Genomic DNA, 17,965 nt, shown 5'->3' with positions numbered 1-17,965 from the left:
TGCTTAAACTCATCGCTCCCTCTGAAACCTCTGTAGGTTTTCTTGGTCATATTCTTACCTGCTCCACCTGAGCTGTGAGATGCCAACTGTTACCATGTACAATAAAGTACTTTAAAAAATTACACAGCAAACAATACTGCTAGTAATGTTTCTAAAAGTGAAATACCAATATAATTGTTTGATGATCTCAGAAAGTTTCTCCTTCATGTGAATGTTTCAGGACATAAACTAGGATCACAACAAAGAAAACCAAATTTTTCTAGTTTTAATAGCTTCTACAAAGTAGTATTAAAATGTTGAGACAAACTTTTAGACAAAAACAAAAAAGGTTGGTTTATCAGTTTCTTTGAAAATCCTTTTGCTCTTCTATGGGAATAAAATGTCTTCCCATAGTGCTAGCACAGCAATACCCAGTAAAAACTTAAAATCTATTGCTGGGCTTTCTCATTTTATATATATAGTGATATATAAATAAACCTCCAAATCTAAATTCACCATTAAACTCAGTACATATTTATACCTATTCTCATTCTTTCTCTAGAATCCATTTGTTAAAAACAAAAACAAAAAAACCCTGTCAATAATCACCAAAAATGCTGGAGTCTAATCCATCTTTTTTAAGAGAACATTACCCTATAAAGCCTCAGAGGTGCTTGAAGAAGCTTACAACAACGAACATTTAAAATACGACTCTTTCAAACTTGATGTAACAGAAACCACCATAAGTTTTTCCTATGTAAGAGACAGTAGTACTTGGACTACACAAAATGAGTCTAAAGACTAGGGTACTTTCACTAAGTAAAAAATAAACGTTTCATTAAAAAACGTTATGTGTAATTGAGAACCGAAAGATTAGTGTATGTTTATCACATCTGACTTAGACTTACATTAATCAAGATAATTATTTCATAAGTGTATTAAGGTCAATCAGTAAACTGGAACAACTCTATACTTAAAGTATAATCATTCATTCCCATTAAATAGTTATCAGGGCAAAAATCACTTAGACAGGTAAGAACTAAGTAATTGTTCAATTTTTTATTTTGATGCACAGTGAGAGAAATGGACTTTTCTATCAACTGAATTTTATGGTAAATGAACAGCAAATAAATTAGACCCATGTTAAAATAAAAGGTCAGCTAAATGAGCTAAATGTCCAAACTTAAGGATATAAGAACCATAGAGAAACTTCGATTCCACAGTCTTCTTTAAAAAGTTGAAGTCTTTCAAACACAACGTTGCTGTGAACTGATCCAGAGCACAACAGCATAGAGGAATGCTTAACAGGGGTGGTGATCAGGGACACGTTTCCTGCAAGGATTACACAATATACACTTCAGAAAAAAGTCAATGGCGAAACTGAAAAGCATGATCGTAACCAAAGGTTTATATTAAATACAAACACAACTAGAATCCTAATTTTATTAAGATAACCCAATTTTCTGTAACAAGATGTTTCTACCTCATTACTAACATCCTTCAATTGTGATTTTATTAGGAAGAGGACATTACAAAACCTGTGGAATATGAAGGCCTATAGTTATTTAGCAGTTCTCAACTTCTCATGCAAACGACCTACTTAACAAATACATATTCTCCAGAACACGGTTAATTCATGTTTTCAACTAATATATGTGCCGGGGAATTTTACTAAATTAGTCACACAGCTTTAAGCAGAAGTTGTAAAATAACAAGGCTTTGGGTACTCTAGATGTAAGTCTCTGGATCACTATTCTAAGTGGAAAAAAAACAAATGCCAATAGATAAGCTGGTGATGGGGGACAGTAACTCACTATAAAATATGTCAATAGCACCTCTCACATCTTAGATGCTAAACTTATTCTCTGGTAACCATATTGTGAATGCTCAGGAAAGGGGCATGGTAGGGGTACTAGTGCAATTTTTTTCCTTAATGCCTGTTCAAGGAAGTAGGGCATGAGAAACACTGCTTCTAGAGGCAAGCACAACAGTTAAGAGAAGCAGATAAAGCATAAAAAGAGACCCAAAGAGTACAGCATACCGGGATCATACAAAGAGAAACCCTTTCAACCTCAGTAGTTTATGGGAGTATGACTAAAGGATGCTAAAAGATGTCAATACAGAAAAAGTTACCAAGCAGCTGTCACAGGGCACTGGTCTGGAAAACGAGTCTCCTGGAGGTTATACTCACTAGTATGAAAAGAAGTCCACAGCCCAGTATATCAGAATTTCTATTGTATTTAATAAACACAAGCCTCTAAAGTGTTACCAGATCAAATGAGGCATTATAGTGTATATTTCAAAGGTGACTGAGGGTGCTGAATTATTGCGAAGATTTCTGAGAGTAAGTGTGGCTATGTAACCTTGACCCCAAGTCAGAAAAGCTTAACTACAGAACTCAGTTTCCTTTCGCTATTATTCTGCTGAAAGACAACAGAAAATATAACTGCATTTAACCATCTTTGGTGGCACGACGACTTCCAAGAAAACTCTGTCAGTTTCTCTCTCCTTTCCTCACCTATTTTCCATTCCAAAATATGAGTGCTCCTCATTACCCTAACCTCCCTATGCCAGGAGCAGAGCAGTCAGTCCTCTTTCCACTACACCACAGTACATTTAAACACCATTTCATCTGTTCTCTCCACATCCAAATTACTATTTTCCACTTTCCTTCCTCTAACAGTATTAGGATAGCTGACACTCACAGAGGAGAGCCAATGAAATGCGTACTGCAGGTTCTGCGCACACACAAATCCTTTGTAGCTGCTAAGTCCACTGAAGGGGTGGTTCCCTAGCAGCATTCCGACCCCCTGCCTGCTGGGAACTCCCTACGCTCCTGCTCTTGTTCTCTGATCTCCCATTCTCTCTCACAGCTACTTAAGTGGACAGCTCCCCTCTTCTGCATCCATCATTCCCTCTCTCTAGGAAATTCCTCACTTAAACCGAATTTTCACAGTAAAAACCATACCTCCTCTGGTTACTACCCTGTTTCTCTGATCCCATTCACAAGACTCCCCCCAAAAGCAGTATATATATACATATTTACATATATATACTTTCTCCAAGTCCTCTTGTCCTGTGCCATCCACTCCACTAAAACTGCTTGTCAAGATTACCAATGGCGTCTGTTATTAAGCCCAATTTCAGGGTCAATTTTCAGTCCTTATCTGAACTTGACCTATGTGCATCATTTTGGCAGTTAATCACTCCTCTTCCCTAAATCCTTTCTTCATTTGGCTTCTGGACACATTCCCTTGATTTTTCCTCTATACCTCCCCAACCTTTAAAATTGCGTAATATGGAAAATTTCAAATATATTTAAAAGCAGAGATTGTTATCATAAATCCTCATGTAACCATCACTCAGTTTTTAATAATTATCCATATTTACACTGCAGTGTCCTTTGCTGGTTCTGAATCTTTCCAAACTTGTAAATGGAATTCTCCAGTGCTCTGCAGTCCTTAAAATCACTTCTTTTCTTTAGCTACATTCACTCTCTTGGGGACTCAATCAGTCTAACGGCTTTAAATACCACATATAGTCTGACAACTCCTAAGTTTATAACTACAGCTCCAACTTCTCTCCTAACTACAGATTCAACTACCCACGTCAGTTATCAACAGGCATCTCAAATATCCCAAACTAAAATCTCTTTCTTCCCTCCCAAAGCCTTTCCCATATCAGATAAGAGAAACATTTCTTTCTACTGACAAAAACCTGGAATTATCCTCAACTGCCTTTCCTCTCACACCTTATATCCAACCTACAATCAAACCCTGCTGGCTCTACCTTCAACATACGTATCTTCTACCAACTTCCTTACCACCTTCCCTTCCCTTCCCTCCTGGTCCAAGCCACCATCCCTTCTCACCTCCCTGAACCACCACTAACAGGTAAAATTAGTGGTTTGGGTAACTACTAATAAGAACAATTAAAATTAACTTTAGCAATTAAAATTTTCAAGTGTTAAGATTTTCTGGCCATTTAACTGTTTTTGTGTGAATGAATTTTTTAAAAAATTTGACATCTTGGCAAAGCTGCAGATATAGGAACATGTACTCTGCTCATTATATGCTTAAGGATGTTCATACTGAAAAGTATACCCAAGACAGAAAATGACTAGAGCCAACCCAACACAGTAAAACAAAAACATCAGTTCTTACTACACACTTCTGTCCCCAAGCTCTCTGGTTTGTGACTTTTCCAAGTCTGGCTCTTTATGAGCCCTTTCAATCCTGAGTGCTAACCTGTGTAATCATACCCTACTCTCTTTTCTGGCTTAAATCTAAGAGTTGTGATTGCATATTTTAAATAACTTGCATAATACTTTTATCTAAGCAAAAATGGCTACACTTTCTATCAACTACGATTATAAATTTATGCAGCTACCTATTTTTCTGTTTCCGTATTAATAATTTTTTCTAAGAAACGTTTTATGAAGTGCTACAATACCGTGGTGCTGCTTTGATAATATTGTCCACACGCAGAATCACCTCTGCTGCTTCAGCTGCACTCAGAAGAACTTGTCGCTTCACTTGGAAACTTTCTGTTATACCCAGTACTGCCATATCACCAATAGTACCTTCCTTCATATCTAAAAACAAACAGTAATTTACTAAACAAACAACTAGTTTTAACTGAAGTAGCAAAACACCACTAATGACTTATAACAAATAAAACTAATCCTGTTATAAAAAATAAAATTACAACACCTAATTACTTAACTCTCACTCAAGAAAAGCCTTTTAGAAAATCAAAAGGTCAACTACTAATTATTTGTATCAATGGAGGGCAACTATGTCAAATAATGAAAAATTTATACACAACACTAAATCTTCATCCACACACATATGTAAAATAGTTACAGAAAATTTGCTGATCACTAATTACCATGGATTCTTCGAACTGGAAGAGAGAATTTAGAAGTCATCTATTTCGCCTGTGAGAGTTCCACTTCAGATTATCCATCGGCTGGCTCTTTCTTGTGCAGTGACAGGACTACCTACCCCCCTTAAGACTATTCCTGTAATATCCTGAACAGTTTATTGGGAAATTCTCCATTCTAAATTAAATCTGCTTTTTTGGCCACTCTTATCTATGTCAGAGATCTGCATTCAAGAATGTCACAGAGAGAGTTTACTGTGAAAGTAGGAGTTACTGCTTATATATTATAAGAGCTATAGAAAATTTTACACTTATTTCAGAATACATTGTATTGTTTATGTAGTTAAATTCTGTATTTATAACAAACGAGTTATAAATCTTCTAACTAGATGTACACTCTTTATGGAACAACAAAGTTTGGCAGTGTGGAGAATATGAAGTTAAAACGTTTTCCTAGACTATATAATGGTTACAAAGCAAGGGCCACAGGAGTCTTTTTATATGGTTATTACGAGAATTCATCTTTAAAAAAAAGTAAAGAACTTGGTACAGAGTTATTCTTAACAAGTACAAGTTTCCAGCTGATCTCTTACCCAGTCCAGCAGTTGTAATGCCTTCGCTGTGGGCAGCTCGGAGCTGTGCCACCAGATCTGCACTGTCATAACCTGCATTGTCAGCTATTATAGTTGGCAACTACGAAGTGAAGAAGACAAATGGTAACTATCTAGTGTAGTATAATTCATTTACTCCTAACTAGCATAGCTTTTTAAAGTATACATTTGGAAACACTGTAAAATCTGCTTCCTTTTAATTACTTCTCATAAAGAGAATAAACTCCAGCATCAAATTTAAAAGTGGTATGAACCAGTTTTTTCTTAAAGCTGAGAAAATAAACATTTTCTGTCCAAGACAGAAAAATATATTCACTTAAAACCCATCAATACCAACAATATTTAAGCTCTTATTTTTATAAACTTACCATTCTCAGGGCTTTAGCGTAAGACTCCATTGCAACAGCTTCTTTACCAGGTGTTTTATTGGCAAGCTGTGTCACAGCATGAGCCATCAGCATCTCAGAACAGCCTATGGATTAAAAATCCAATAAAATATCATTATGCTAGAAAACACTGAATTACTGACTTCCTTTAAGATATATCAAGCATTTTAAAATTAAGTGCAAACGCAATAAAGCTTCTGTAAGAACTATTAAAACCACTTACAATTTATACTATAAAGAAATGAAATATGTTTAATGTTTTCCAAATGCTTACCTCCTCCATAAACTGTTCTAGAATCCTTCACAGTTTGGGCAAGAACACAAAGAGCATCATGCAAAGATCTTTCTGCTTCATCTAAAATTTGTTGAGTGGCACCACGCAGAACAATAGTGCAAGCCTCACCTAATGTTAAAAAACAGTACGTCCCAATGAGCATTTAATTATAAAACATAAAAATTTGCCTTCTATTATTTATGTAAGTACTGGTTGTATTATATGGTTTTGAAACTGGATATGTCTTCCACTGTTACATTCTCTTTGCTAACAATCCATGTTCATAATAGTTCTAAATTACCTAGAAAACTATGTTGAAAATGCACTGTTCATAAAGGCAAGATTAATATAGGGCTGACCTCAAAAAGAGATTGAAATTAATATACGTCATGTTTCACAAGAATTTAGACACATCATGTACTAGTAACTACAGTAACTGTTTCTTTCACTTCAACAGAGCCTAGCAAAGATTTAGGAACCTAAATCAGGATCTACATGACTACTCACCAAGGGCTACCCCAGAAAAGTGAATGAGCTTATCTTCTCCAATCATGACTTCCTCGATAAGCTTGCAACTTCCAAGCTTCACTAGTTCTGGGTGGTCAAAGGTAGAGGCAATTTCACCACCTATGAACATATAAATATACATTAATAAAATGCATGCCAGGTTTAAAATTTGTTTTTTTACCAAGCAGTGATGGACAGATAACTTTTTTAAGTTGATTACTTACTATATGCCAAGCACTCTTTGAAGCACTTCGTATGAATTGGCAAATTAGTCTTCACAACAACCCAAATGGGATAAGATTCATTATTCCATTTAGAAATGATAAAACTGAGGCAAAGAGATGTTTAGTTTCTTATCCAAGGTTACATAGCTTGAACAAATACGGTGCAACTGGGATTCAAACCCAGCAGTCTGGCTTCAGACCTCTATGCACACACTATATACTACTTATACCCACCGACAAAGATCAAAGGTTAAACTGAAATCTCAACTTTTAAGTATGAATTTAAATTCAGGTTCCTTTCTGAATCCAAGACCAGTGCTTTTATGACCCAATTTCCCAAAACAAAACATGAAAACATTTGACTAGCACTATTATGTCAGCAGATATACAGATTTTAGGAACAGCTTAAAACAGTAAGCACTTGATATCTACTAATTATCACAATAACTGAACCGCCAGAAAGCCCCAAAAAGGGGAAACTGAGACTTTCCCAGAGCAAATTTAATGAGGTGTCAGAAAGTAAATTCATTTTATTCATATGTCTTATTTCTGTTCGTATTTCTCTTCCATCTTCCATGCTATAAACTGAAAGGGTCAGCCATTTCCTTTCCTGGTCCTTAATTAAGCAAAAGTTAAGTTTCCATTTTAAAATCCTTTTCTCTAGTTCATTACAGTCTTAATAAAGCCAATTCCCTCTATCATCAACCCACCTCTTTCCCTACTCCTGATAAATCTGAATTGATGCTTTATATCTATCTGACAATAAATTTATTAAAAAACTCTGGTCTTCCCAACTCTACTAATTTATATTCATATCTGTATAGCTGAAGTTCTTTTTGGTTGGCCAATTCCTGAGACTGCTTTGGTTTCTAGGTGTGAGACACAACAGATGTTCGGGACATCGTATCCCAAAAATGAGACTAACTGGGCTTTTGAGAATTTTCTCTTATCCAAGACTTGCTCATCTATGTCTGCTTACAAGATATTTCTTGATATCTGCAAGAACCAATTTCACATATTTTGACAACATGAAAGCTAATTAAGGATGGGTGCCACCATGAGGTCAACTTCAGTTGGTGTGTTTGGTGCAGTAAATGTTCTTCTGAGTATGTGGCAATTTCATGTATCAAGTTCTTATGATACCAATTTACCCCATGAATGTGCTATCATTCACATTTCTTATGTCATGTCTTTAATTTTATTGCATTAAAGGAGGAATTATATAAACACGAACATCTTTAAGTTTTATCACCTTCAGCATCAAGTATGGAGTGGCTTTTAAAGAACACTAATTAGAGCAGGTAAACCCAAATCAAAGTATTTAATGAAAGGAAAACGTCTTTTTAGATCAGAAGATTATGTTCTCAGATTAAAAATGGCTTAACAAGTAATTCTGAGATGTAAACCAATTCTACTCTCTGTGTTAATTACTATCCTTTAATTTTTTTCTACTACTCATGGCAGTTCCAAACTAAATTCAACATCCTGGTGGCTTTACATCTCCAACTCTCCTCTCCTTAATTTTCATTGCCGGATCCCAGACCAACTTTCCAATCTACTCATTCCAAGGACCTGAGAACTGGAGGACAAAGGTTTTTGTACCTAGTTTTTCATGGGCTACTTAGAGGTTACTTTAAAACTCATTACAGCAGAAAGCAAACAAGTTGCACTCAACGTCATTTTGATGTAGACACCTTTTTTGTAAACATTATCCCACACAACTGCATTACGTTACTCATACTTCTACTGAAGGGTGTTAGACTATACTAACTTTTCAGCATGCATCACTGGATTATTTCATACTTATTTCAACCTTTATTACTTTCAGAAATTTAAAAATGTTAACAAAAGTAATATTTAAATAATTGACCCACTCTTTGGCATATAGCAGTTATGTGCTCAGTAAAGGATACTATTATCACTGTACTACCATACGTGGCATTAAGCATTAAACTACTCACTTAGCAGTAGAATAAACTGAATAAACTAGGTGAGACATAACGTTCCTTTTAAGATCTAATTTATATAAACTTTGTGATTAGACAGTGGTCTTATGGATTTGTAAATAATGTAGTATGTATCTTCAAAACAACGTAAGAAAAAGAAATCTGTACCAATGGCAAACTCAGCCATATAATTTGGTATTCTAAAAATAATGTAAATAAACTAAAGAAATCCAAAAAGTGTAAATCAGCTTTCAGAGTAACTTCCGTGTTTAGATTCTAAACTCTTTAATGGGATTTCTTTGCACTTTCAGCAATGAGTTACATACACAGTTGACACCCCAATAATATGGGCTTGAACCGTGTGAGTCAACTTACAGGTGGGCTTAAAAAAACTAGACCTGTGTTCAAACCCGTGTTATTCAAAGGTCAACTTTTTCCATCACAGTTGGGAATCCACTGATGTGGACAGTTGATTACAGTTAAGTTTTTGTGGAGTCAAAAGTTATATGCAAATTTTCAACAACACAGGGTGGGGGACTGGTGCTCCTAACCCCCACATTGTTCAAGAAGCAAATGTACAAACAATAAATCCAAGTGTGATTATTGTATTTGTTAGGTATTAATGCCTTTTTCCCATACCTGTGACAAGAGCCAGGCGTTCCACACCTGCAAAATCTGCATGTTCAATAGCCATAACACCCGCAGCACCAAAGAGCTGTTCAGGATAATTATAAATTAATTGCCTATAAATAAAATACATAAAAACATTGTTACTTCACAAGATAAAATACATTAGACTAAAACAAAAACAACGACCACCATGGAAACATTTTTACCTCACCAGTAATCAAAGAAATGCGAACAAAAAAAAGATACCATTTTTTACCTATAATTTACAAATTATAATAGGGCATCCACACTATTAAGAACAGATGTTTTTCATATTGCTACTGATGGTATAAATTGGAAAACAATTCAGCAGTAATGCACCAAAAACCGTATCAATGTTCATATGCTTTAGTTCCACTCCTGAGAATCTACACCAAGAAATTAAATATTACAGCACATATTTGTAAGAATTTTTCTATAAAATAAAACTTGCCAATGACCTCAATGTCCAATTACAAATTATAAAAATTTTCTACTTTTAAGTAAAAATATATACTATTAGATTTAAAAAGTTACAAACGTTTACAGCATATGATCACAACTAAGTGAAAAATTAAAACTAGATGGCACACAGACACACAGTCAACACTAATAAAGGAAAGAATTCCTGAGAGTAAGACCTCAGATTCTGTTTCTTCTTATACTTTTCTATTTTCCAAAATGAGATGTTACTTTTACAATGGGAGTAAAAAAAAAGCATCTGTTTAAAAGCTTTAAGTTAAAAAAAAAGCCAAAAAACCTCTTTTTTATAATTAGCATAATGCACAGCTAGGCAAAATGTCTTATCAGATTCACAAATCACATAAAAGTTTAGAAACTTACTTTTGAAAAACCACAAACACTTGGCCTTAAGCAATTTTTCATCAAACATCTCTCAAAGTTAACTATAGCCCTTTCATTGAAATGTGCTGTTCCTCTTGGTATTTTCACCATTTAAAACAATAAAAGCCTTAACTAAATGGGAAAAGTTTACACTTTTTCATACAAATTAAAGAAAAATCACTAAAACTCTTTAATATTTTTCATCTCTTCATTTTTGTTTTATTTCTGTGCTGTTAACTTTTTGCTATTTCAAATGCCCATCATTTAGCATGGAATTAACTCTCTCTTCCAAATATGTGTGTACTATAGTCAAAACTAGTAACATAATCTGCCAAATCAGAAAACTGTTACTATTAACATAAAAAGGTTTAGTAAAGTATAACATCACTAAAATCATTGTTATGCAAATGAATTGCTGTACTATTTTTACAATGAAAAAAAAATTCTAAGTAAGCCACTAATTCAAAAACCCGTTCTTAGAATAGTTCATTATAAATATTGTTAGCCCAAGAACACAGACCTGTTAATGAAGCAATTTATCCCATGCTTAAGAATACGTTCAACTTTCTCCTTCATTTTTTCCTTTTCTGCATGTTCTATTTCGGCAACCTTTGCTGTAGAATCAACTCTTACCCTGGAACCAAATATCTAAGACAGAGGAAAGCATAAAATTAGTATTTTTATTACTCTTAAGAGTCCCATAACATATTTAAACATTTTTATGCAAATACACCAAAAAATGTGTTTGTGTATATATTTACATATTCCAAGCTTTTTAGTGTAACTTATTTCCAGCCTGAGTTTATAGCAGGTGGCAATTAGAATTTCAAGAAATTTAAACATACCTTTATTTTGTCTGTATCCATACCAGTATTTGCAATAAGAATTTTAGCATTTTCAATTCGCTTTGGTTGATTTACTCCAATTTTTTTATCCAACAGAAAGCCTGCAATATAATGGTAGTATTGTATTAAATACTTCAACGTTGAGTTAATAAATCTTAAGAAGTTGCCTGTTGTATCAAATTACTTTCAAAGAATGCATTTAAAACTCCTGTAAAGCATTCCACTAGAACAGTAATCATAAAAATCAATTTAGCAGATCATTTAAAAAAATATATGAAATAGAAAATACAAGAGCACAGCACAAATATCAAGAACACAATAGTTTGAAACTTTTATATCAGATACACAATATACTACATACACAGGTATGTGGCGTGCAATATAAAGACGTTAAGTCCACTTTCATGAGCTTAAAACACGAGAAAACAAGCTGTGAGGATTCAGATACACAGGGTATTGCTAGAGATTACTGGACTTTTTAAAGAACTGAGGCTGAGGCTGGTGCTAAAATGAAAAAGCCATGGACGATGGAGTCAGACACACCTGGCCCCAATCATTCCCCTGCTGCATACAGGCTATGTAAGCAAGCTTAGTTATTCATCTGTAAAGCAGGAATGTAACCAGTGGCAGAGGTATTAGTTACCAGCCTAAGGCCCTGTGGATTTAGAATGATCATGCGGACACAGTACTGCCTCTCTCTAGGCTTCTTTTAGATGCATATGTAACTTACTTTATTAAGCCAGTATCATCCTGGGTTTTCTGCTCTATTAAGCTGAACCTAATTCTCACCCACCGGGTCAATATCATAACAAATGAGATTTTAAGTAAAATTCCTATTAGAGCCTGGCACAAAACAGATGTTCAAGAACAGTAGCAATCCTTGTTTTAATTATCTTTCCCTACCACCAGCCTATTAGAAATGCTACACAGCCCTTGCATATAAATTCAACCAAGAGTATTTTCAGAATTGTTATTGCCTTAAAAAACATAAATGATGCGCAGCAAGACCCAGACTCTTAAATCACTGGTAAAGCAGAAATTGTAAAGCAAAACTTACTTTTTTCCCTTTCTCTATAAAAGATAAAGCCTACACCATTTTCTATGGGCCATTTTGTGATGTAAATACAACGTAAAGGTACTTGGAAAATTCCTACTTTATGAAAAAAGTACACTAGTACTAGGGAAACAGCAGTTGCTAAGACTCATTTATCACTCTTTAAGAACACCAAGAAGTGTATCAACATCTGCCAACTAAATGATTTGAATTAACCCAGATCCTCTGGAGAACACATGTAATCCTGGAAAACACGCCATGTGAAAACAGCTGGCTTCCAATTTCTCTTTATTAATGACTGCAAATATCTTCACGGTATAAAGTAAAATCTAGATATTATCAAAGAAATGCTGGGGTTGTATGAGAAGATGAAGCACACTGCCAATATAACAAATGGATTAAAATGACAAAAATGGTTACAATGTAATTTTTGTCCTTAAAGTTCCGGCTTTATAAAATTAGTCCCAACTAGTTAAAAATAGGATTCACTGAGTACTTAGCTCTCAACATCCCATTAAAGCTCGTTTTCCCATGTTCAACATATATATACATACCTTCATCTAAATAGGAATCTGCCAGACTTCCTCCTAGCTTCTTGATGATGTGAATTGCCTCCAGATTACCAGAGCCTTTCAGTCTGAGAACAGCTTCTACAGCTAGTTTAGTAAAGTGATCTTTGTGATGAGTAAGAAGTTTTGAGGATAATGTTGTTCCTGCAATGTTCATTAAATCTTGGCGGAATTTAACTTCATCAGAACTAAAAAACAATCAAACAAAAAACTTACGACTTTCTAAAAATGAAATGCTTAAATTTGCTTCTTCATTCTCAAAATGCTTCTTCAAAGATAACACCCTATTTGACTTTTCAACATTTATTCAGATACTCATCTGTCAATAGATAATTTCCCCCCAGTCAGAGCTCATGTGAAAAATTAAACCTCACTACCAGGTAAGCAAGAAATCCAAATTAGATACTATTTTTCCCCACCAAACTGGCAAACTATTAAAAAACACAAGCGAACAAGAGCGCCAAATGCTGTTAAGAACATGGTGCAACAGGCACTGTTATACAGCTAGTGGAAGTGTAAATTAATAAATTTTTTTCTGGAGGATTACTTGTAAATAAAAACACCTTTAAAACACACACGTCTCTTTGAACCCAGCAATACTTCTTGAAACATTTTTTTGGGTAACAAGTTTGTACCTTATAAAGCTAAAAACTGTCAAAACACTAATCTCCAACTATAGATAGGCAAATTGTACTGCAGTAATATAATCAAATGAATACCTCAATTAGAATACTGACACCCAGAAATGTGCTTGTCATTCAACTACATTCAAGAGACTAAAAACCCTCTACACAATGATACTATTCGTTCTGTTTACTGTGATTATATAAGCAAAAACTGGAAACCCAAACTTGAACTTTAGTGGCTATCTCTGGAGGGTAATGCGGGTTTTCTCTGTTGGGGCAGGATGAGATAGCAGGGTCGTGTTTGTGTATGTTTTTCTTGTTTTCTAGATTTCGTGCATTGAGTACATTTTGGAAAGAATGTTAAATGTTTAAAACAGTAGTATTTTGGTATACCGACCCATGATCGACTGCAGAATTCAAGAGAGCCTCTCTTGCTGCCTTTGTGGCTTCTCTCCAACCAGCTATGATGGTCTGTGGATGAATCTTTCTGGCAATTAAAGATTCTGCTTCCTATTAATAAACAGTGGAAAACACTTGTCAATAGTGAAGATGTAGGAAGTAAGGACTTCATTACTTCTGACATTCAAAACTACAGTAGCAAAAACTAATTCATAAAATGAGGTTAGAATTGCTCAGATAGTCTTACCCTTAGCAATTCTGCTGCTAAAACAGTAACAGAGGTAGTGCCATCACCAACTTCATCATCCTGAACCCTTGACATATCTAGAAAAAAAAGTTAGTTAACTCATTTATATCTGATTCTGCCTTTTAAATTACTTCTCTGTAGCTAAACTAATTCTCCAAACATACCCACTACCAATGTAAATCTCACTTATCTAGGTTTTCTCACCTGACAAATTCTTTGGAACTTTTCAGTCTGAAATGCAACAATTTTACTATTAATAATTACATGGCACTCCAGAAGCTTGTATTTTAATGACAATAATCAATTAAAAAATGGACAATAGTTAAAGGAAGTACAGCCAACACAGCCTATTTAAAATATGTTTCAAAATGTTAACAAAAGAGTATCTCCAGACTCACCAACTAAAACTTTAGCCGCTGGATTGTCAACACCAATGTTCTTCAGAATAGTTGCACCATCATTGGTTACCATAAGAGAGGCATCTCGTCCACTGCTTAATAGAATTTTGTCCTAAAAGGAACATATTTGGTTCAAGTTAAGATATAGATACAGCTTGAAGAACGCATGGGTCAATCACTACTCTCGTATATTGTTAATGTGTCAATACCCTGGATGGCTATTTGACAGTATCCATTCAAATTTTTGCAATACATACACCCCACAAGCAAACCCTGGTATCTAACCCTAAAAACACTAGAACTGGGCGACATGAACAGTTTGTCTCAGCACTATAATAGCCAAAACAATGGAACAAAGTGTCCCTCAATACAGTCATAAATATAAACTATAAAATAATCAGGATGCTGAATACCATTTGACACTTAAGAGGCAGTTAATCATTTACACTGAAAAGAATTTTAACAAAGCAAGCTACAGAAAAACTACACATAAATACCTATGATAAAACAAAATGTTACCAGTATATAAGAAAATACATAACACATAAGATACACATATATTTACATTAATGAACAAAAATATTGGGAAGATCTACATCCAAATGATAACAGTGGTTGTCAGTGGGGAGGAGAGTGGGACTGGGGATGGGCACTGAATGGGACTTCAGCCATATAGGTACTGTTTTGATTTTCAGGAAAGAGAATATATCCACGTCTTACCTATATAATTAGAGTTAAGTTTCAACGATTAAAATGCATCAAGAAAAGTATTATTTACTATGTACATTTTCACTAAGGGCTCTAAAACAATATCAAAACAAAAATTCCCTCTTTTTCTTACCATGCCCTTGGGTCCCAAGGTGCTCTTTACCAAGTCTCCAATAGCGATGGCACCAATAAAAGAAGACTGGAGTGAAAATCAAAGAAAGAGATTGTCAAAATCACCTTGAGTCTTAAAATGGTAAAAGTACGATTTTATCTTTCAAAGAATGAGAAGAAGGCTCACCAGACGAGCTGTCTCTGCTCTCTCTTCGTCAGCTCCAGCCTTGAAGATGTTAACGGGTGCAAGGGAAAGGGACGCCTAAAAAGGAAAAACAAAAACCGGTGTGAATGCCAATATTCTTTTAACACATATACTTAGATGCCCTCCAGTAGACTTACAAGAAGATATCTAAGAGGAAATTGATGTACAGAATAGTGTACTTTTTCCAAAAAATGAAGCTCTCCATCATCAGGGCAGTCATTTAAGGGGGAGGAGACACTTCTAAAAGCTGTGTAGGAAAGCAACCTTGCTTTCTGTATCTACAAGTGCTCCAAGAATAAAAATTATGTACTAACTCTTAAGTATGGCAAGACTCAAGATGACTTTTAATCTAAGGATAGGCAGGCAGGGCTTGTAGGCCACTCGCAGGACAACCGCCAAGCGGGTGAGGGAATGGAAGAGGCCTAGCTTCCAACAGGCCGCTCCAGGCTCCGCCCCGAGAGGGAGGGCGGGGCCTGTCTCGCCGACCCGCCCGGAGCCCTGGAAATTTCTTCGCTAAGGGTGAGCCCCGGGTCTCCCGGTTCTGGGGCTTTGGAGAAGCGGTGTCAGAGGACGCTGGCTTGGAGGCCCACCCTCCCCCTGGCCTGCACCGGGAGCTTCGCCAGCGGCCTGTGCGCAGGCCACACGCCGCGGCCCTCACCGTGTGCGGCAGTCCCGGAGCACAGAAACAGGGAGCCCGAGGCACTGGGAGGACAAGAGGGGGCGGCAGGGCACGGCGGAGTATGGCGGGGCATGGGCAGGGCCAGCGGGGCCAAGCTCACCATGGTTCCAAGCAGTTCGGCACACACGCTACTCCTTCACAGCTCGCGCCCGGGACCAGAAGGAAAAGAAGCCGGAAGTGACGCCTCACGCTCTACCGTAAGGGGCGGAGCCTCGGCCGGTGTGCCGCTCCGGCCTAGCGCGGCTCGCGGAGGGAGGGAGGAAGTGCCATTTTGAGTGGAGCCCTGCGGGTCTTAAACGCAGCCCGTCACATGGGAGGGGCGCGGCCTAGGCTTGTGCTCCTCCTCTCCCTGCGGCGCCACCTGCTTGGGGCAAGGAAGCGGGGGTCTGACATCTTGCTTGAGGCCGGCAGTATTGGGAGCAGAACCCCGGAAGAACTAGAGACGCTGCGCCGCGGGGGTTGCCATAGTAGCGGAGTTTGTGCTTGCACGTTTTTTCTTAATCTTTAAAGGTTTGCCTTGAAGTACCACATATACATAGGTTAAAGTGTTATGTACTAGTAATGAACAACATAACTCACCAACCTCATCCCGTCCTCTCCCAGAGGCAACCACTCTCAACTTTTCAGCTTTGTTCTGTAGTGGTTATTTACCAACATATTCCTAAATAATATTTTCATCGCTATTTTGATTTTAACTATTTATTGAGTATTACGAGGAAGACACATTTTATTTTATTGAATTTTAAAACGCTGTTTTTAATTGGATGTTGACTGTCCAGGACAAGATGTTGTGAACTGATGGAGACGTTTCCTTTCTCTTTGCTTGCTCATTTTCAGGAGGTTTTTGCGTTTCACTCGTTCCTCCCCTCCCCCACTAGTAGAGATAACTAATATACTCTTACATAATGCTTTGGTAGAGATCAAGATCAATCCCAAAATTTCAGTTTATCAAAAACAGTTTTCTACTTTCTCTGAATTGACCCCTTAGGACCGTTAAAGCAAAGTTTTGTGCAAAAAAAATGTTAGTTTTCTACCTGCTGATACCCTTTTCTCCGTTTGACTCATGAGTCAGTTAGCAAGTTCTTGGATTTTGGGCAATTGTTAACACTGGTAGACGTTTTCAATTTTTAAAATGTTTCTACCTTTCAAATATTCTCTAAGAAGGTTGGTTTATACCAGGAGTTGACAAACTGTATGGCTGGAGAGTAAAGAATGGTTTTTACCTTTTTAAATGGTTAAAAGAAGTTAAGACTATTTCATAATACATTAAAATTATGTGAAACATATTTTGGTGTCCATAACACTTGGTTGGAATACAAGCACACCCATCACTTTTTATATACTGTGCAATAAACAATGGAAGTTATTTATGACAGACTGTATGGCACATAAAGCCCAACATATTTAAAGCCTGATCCTTTATGGCAAGTTTGCTGACCCTTTTACACACTATTTCCAGGGCCATCACGAAAAGGGCTGTTCAGACTGGACAAATTGCTATTCTAAATCTATCAAGACTTTTGCAATCTTTGTAAGGAAACTTGCTTTCAGGAAATGCCCTTTAACACTCATATCCCAAATCGCACACTAGAATGTTACAATAATGAGAAGCTAAGATAACTGCATGACACTGAAAACTGCTGTATTTATTGTGGGCAAAATCATATATCTGGAAATATGTCCTCTGGCAGGCAAGCCTGAAACTATGGGTGATGGAGAAACCAACATCCCCTCCCTACTGGGCTTTGGCGTGGAGGAAACATAGCCAGAGGCTTTGGATGGAGACTGGGAAGGCAGGCCCTGCCACCTGTGGAGCTGAGGC

The 17,965-nt window shown here is 36.4% G+C and overlaps 1 protein-coding gene across 1 annotated transcript; it reads right to left on the bottom strand.

Moving 5' to 3' along the window:
• Positions 1–1,023: 1,023 nt before the first annotated feature.
• Positions 1,024–16,392, bottom strand: CCT2 (chaperonin containing TCP1 subunit 2). The gene is made up of 16 exons (XM_033118394.1): positions 16,244–16,392; positions 15,447–15,521; positions 15,282–15,347; positions 14,441–14,552; positions 14,043–14,119; positions 13,794–13,906; positions 12,756–12,958; positions 11,148–11,248; positions 10,823–10,950; positions 9,451–9,554; positions 6,642–6,761; positions 6,135–6,263; positions 5,843–5,946; positions 5,457–5,556; positions 4,432–4,573; positions 1,024–1,311 (listed from the first exon to the last, which is right to left on the bottom strand). The coding sequence occupies exons 1-16, from the start codon at positions 16,244–16,246 to the stop codon at positions 1,281–1,283; spliced, it is 1,608 nt and encodes a 535-aa protein (XP_032974285.1). The 5' UTR covers positions 16,247–16,392; the 3' UTR covers positions 1,024–1,280.
• Positions 16,393–17,965: the final 1,573 nt, after the last annotated feature.

Source organism: Rhinolophus ferrumequinum, chromosome 10 (assembly GCF_004115265.2).
Source record: "Rhinolophus ferrumequinum isolate MPI-CBG mRhiFer1 chromosome 10, mRhiFer1_v1.p, whole genome shotgun sequence".
Lineage (NCBI taxonomy): Eukaryota > Metazoa > Chordata > Mammalia > Chiroptera > Rhinolophidae > Rhinolophus > Rhinolophus ferrumequinum.
The sequence above is the reverse complement of the archived record's forward strand: the minus strand, read 5'-3'. Positions and strand labels throughout refer to the sequence as shown.

Coding starts and splice junctions, on each gene's coding strand:
- CCT2 (XM_033118394.1), bottom strand. Junction 12,959..13,793: donor AATTCTGCAGTCGATCATGG/GTCGGTATACCA, acceptor ATTGTTTTTTAG/TTCTGATGAAGTTAAATTCC. Junction 10,951..11,147: donor TGGATACAGACAAAATAAAG/GTATGTTTAAAT, acceptor CCTCTGTCTTAG/ATATTTGGTTCCAGGGTAAG.